This window comes from Myotis brandtii, unplaced genomic scaffold (assembly GCF_000412655.1).
Source record: "Myotis brandtii unplaced genomic scaffold, ASM41265v1 scaffold573, whole genome shotgun sequence".
NCBI lineage: Eukaryota > Metazoa > Chordata > Mammalia > Chiroptera > Vespertilionidae > Myotis > Myotis brandtii.
In genome coordinates, this window is record NW_005370145.1 from 2,284,164 (window position 1) to 2,285,699 (window position 1,536).

Consider the following 1,536-nt stretch of genomic DNA (forward strand, 5'->3'; position numbering starts at 1 on the left):
CCAATTCCACCCTTATCCTAGTTTCCCTCCCCAGGAGGGGCTGATAGTAATGGTTTGTCTTTAAAACCCTGCCCTGTGGAAAGCCTAATTGCTTTGAGGCAGAACAGAAAGTTGGGACTAAGGGTGGGGTCTCCAGGACTTTCTGGATGGCTTTCTGGGCTCCCCGTCCCCGCTGAAGGAAGGAAACGCTTCCCTTCCCCCAGGCCGGGCGCTCCTGAGCCTGCTGTGAGCGGAAGTGGGGAAGTGTGGGCAGTGGCCGGTGCCTTTTCCTTTACAGCTGAGTTCAGACTCAATCTGCTTTGTCTGATCAAACGCACTTCTGTCGCAATCTGGGTTTCCAGCCTATCGACGGCTCTCTAAATAGAATGCACATTTAAAAAACCAATACTAAAAATGTGAACGTGATTTCTCCGCCCCCTGCTTGAGCCTATTTATAATCTCAGCCCACATGGCATCCTGCTATATAAAGTAGAGCCTTCTATGGAAAGCAGGGCCACCTTCCCTTAGCCTGCGCGTGGATGTGGATGAATCCCCTGAGCCGAATTCTGCCTAAGGCTTCTCTCCCAATTCCAGATTGGCTACTGGGAAGTCTATGATGGGTCAGTCATCAGAGAGCTGGAAGGCTCCTCGTCTGGGTCCATCAACGGGATGGATATCTCCGTGGATGGAGTGCACTTTGTCACAGGTCAGTCCCCGGGTCACATGAGAACACCAGGCCTGACTGACTTGGGCAGGGACATGGAGCTCTCCCAGGCAGGGGGCGACTGGAAGGGACCACAAAAGGGTCTAAAGGGCAACATGGTTTGATTCAGGCCTGAGCCCTGCAGCCAGTGAGGTTGGAAAATAAAAACGCAAAAGTCCCATTTCAGTGAGAGGAAGCGTTTGCCCAGGAGCCTTGGGGGCACAAAGAAAAGAGAAGCCTTGCATGGCTGGCTTTTTTTGTGGTGGCCTTCGTGATGGAAATGGGACTTTAAGTGGCCCGGGTGGTCCACTGGGCCTTGTTCTGTTCTCTCCCGCTGAAGTCTTCAATGCCAGGCTTTGAAGTCAGTACTTCCAGGGGGCATTTACCACCCGACATGCCTATTGGAACAACATCAATATCATTTCCTGCCAGGCTCTTTGATTCTTTAGGACATTAAAAGTCCCAAGTGGATTACAGTTTCATAAACACATTTACGGAAAACAATATATAAAACCAGACGTGGTGTGACCCCTGTCACGTACACAAATGTAAATGTGTACCTGCAGACCACGGAGAAAAGACTGGAAGGAACGAAACCAAGGTGCTATTAGTGGTTATTTCTGGGTGGTGGGACCAAGGGTGATGTCACCGCTTTGCATTTTTCCCCCCCTCAAATTTACTACAACAGACGACCTAGACCAGTGGTCGGCAAACTCATTAGTCAACAGCCAAATATCAACAGTAGGACAATTGAAATTTCTTTTGAGAGCCAAATTTTTTAAACTTAAACTATATAGGTAGGTACATTGTTATTAACTTAATTAGAGTACTCCTAAGCTGGCCTTTGCTAAAAA

The 1,536-nt window shown here is 48.8% G+C and overlaps 1 protein-coding gene across 1 annotated transcript in view; it reads left to right on the plus strand.

Annotated features, from left to right (window-relative positions):
- The window catches only part of CFAP52 (cilia and flagella associated protein 52), a 38,628-nt gene that overhangs the window by 36,123 nt on the left and 969 nt on the right, over window positions 1–1,536 (plus strand). The window contains exon 13 of the mRNA XM_005878801.2: window positions 574–685. Coding sequence (XP_005878863.1) covers window positions 574–685 — 112 coding nt within the window. The remainder of the gene's footprint in view (window positions 1–573; window positions 686–1,536) is intronic.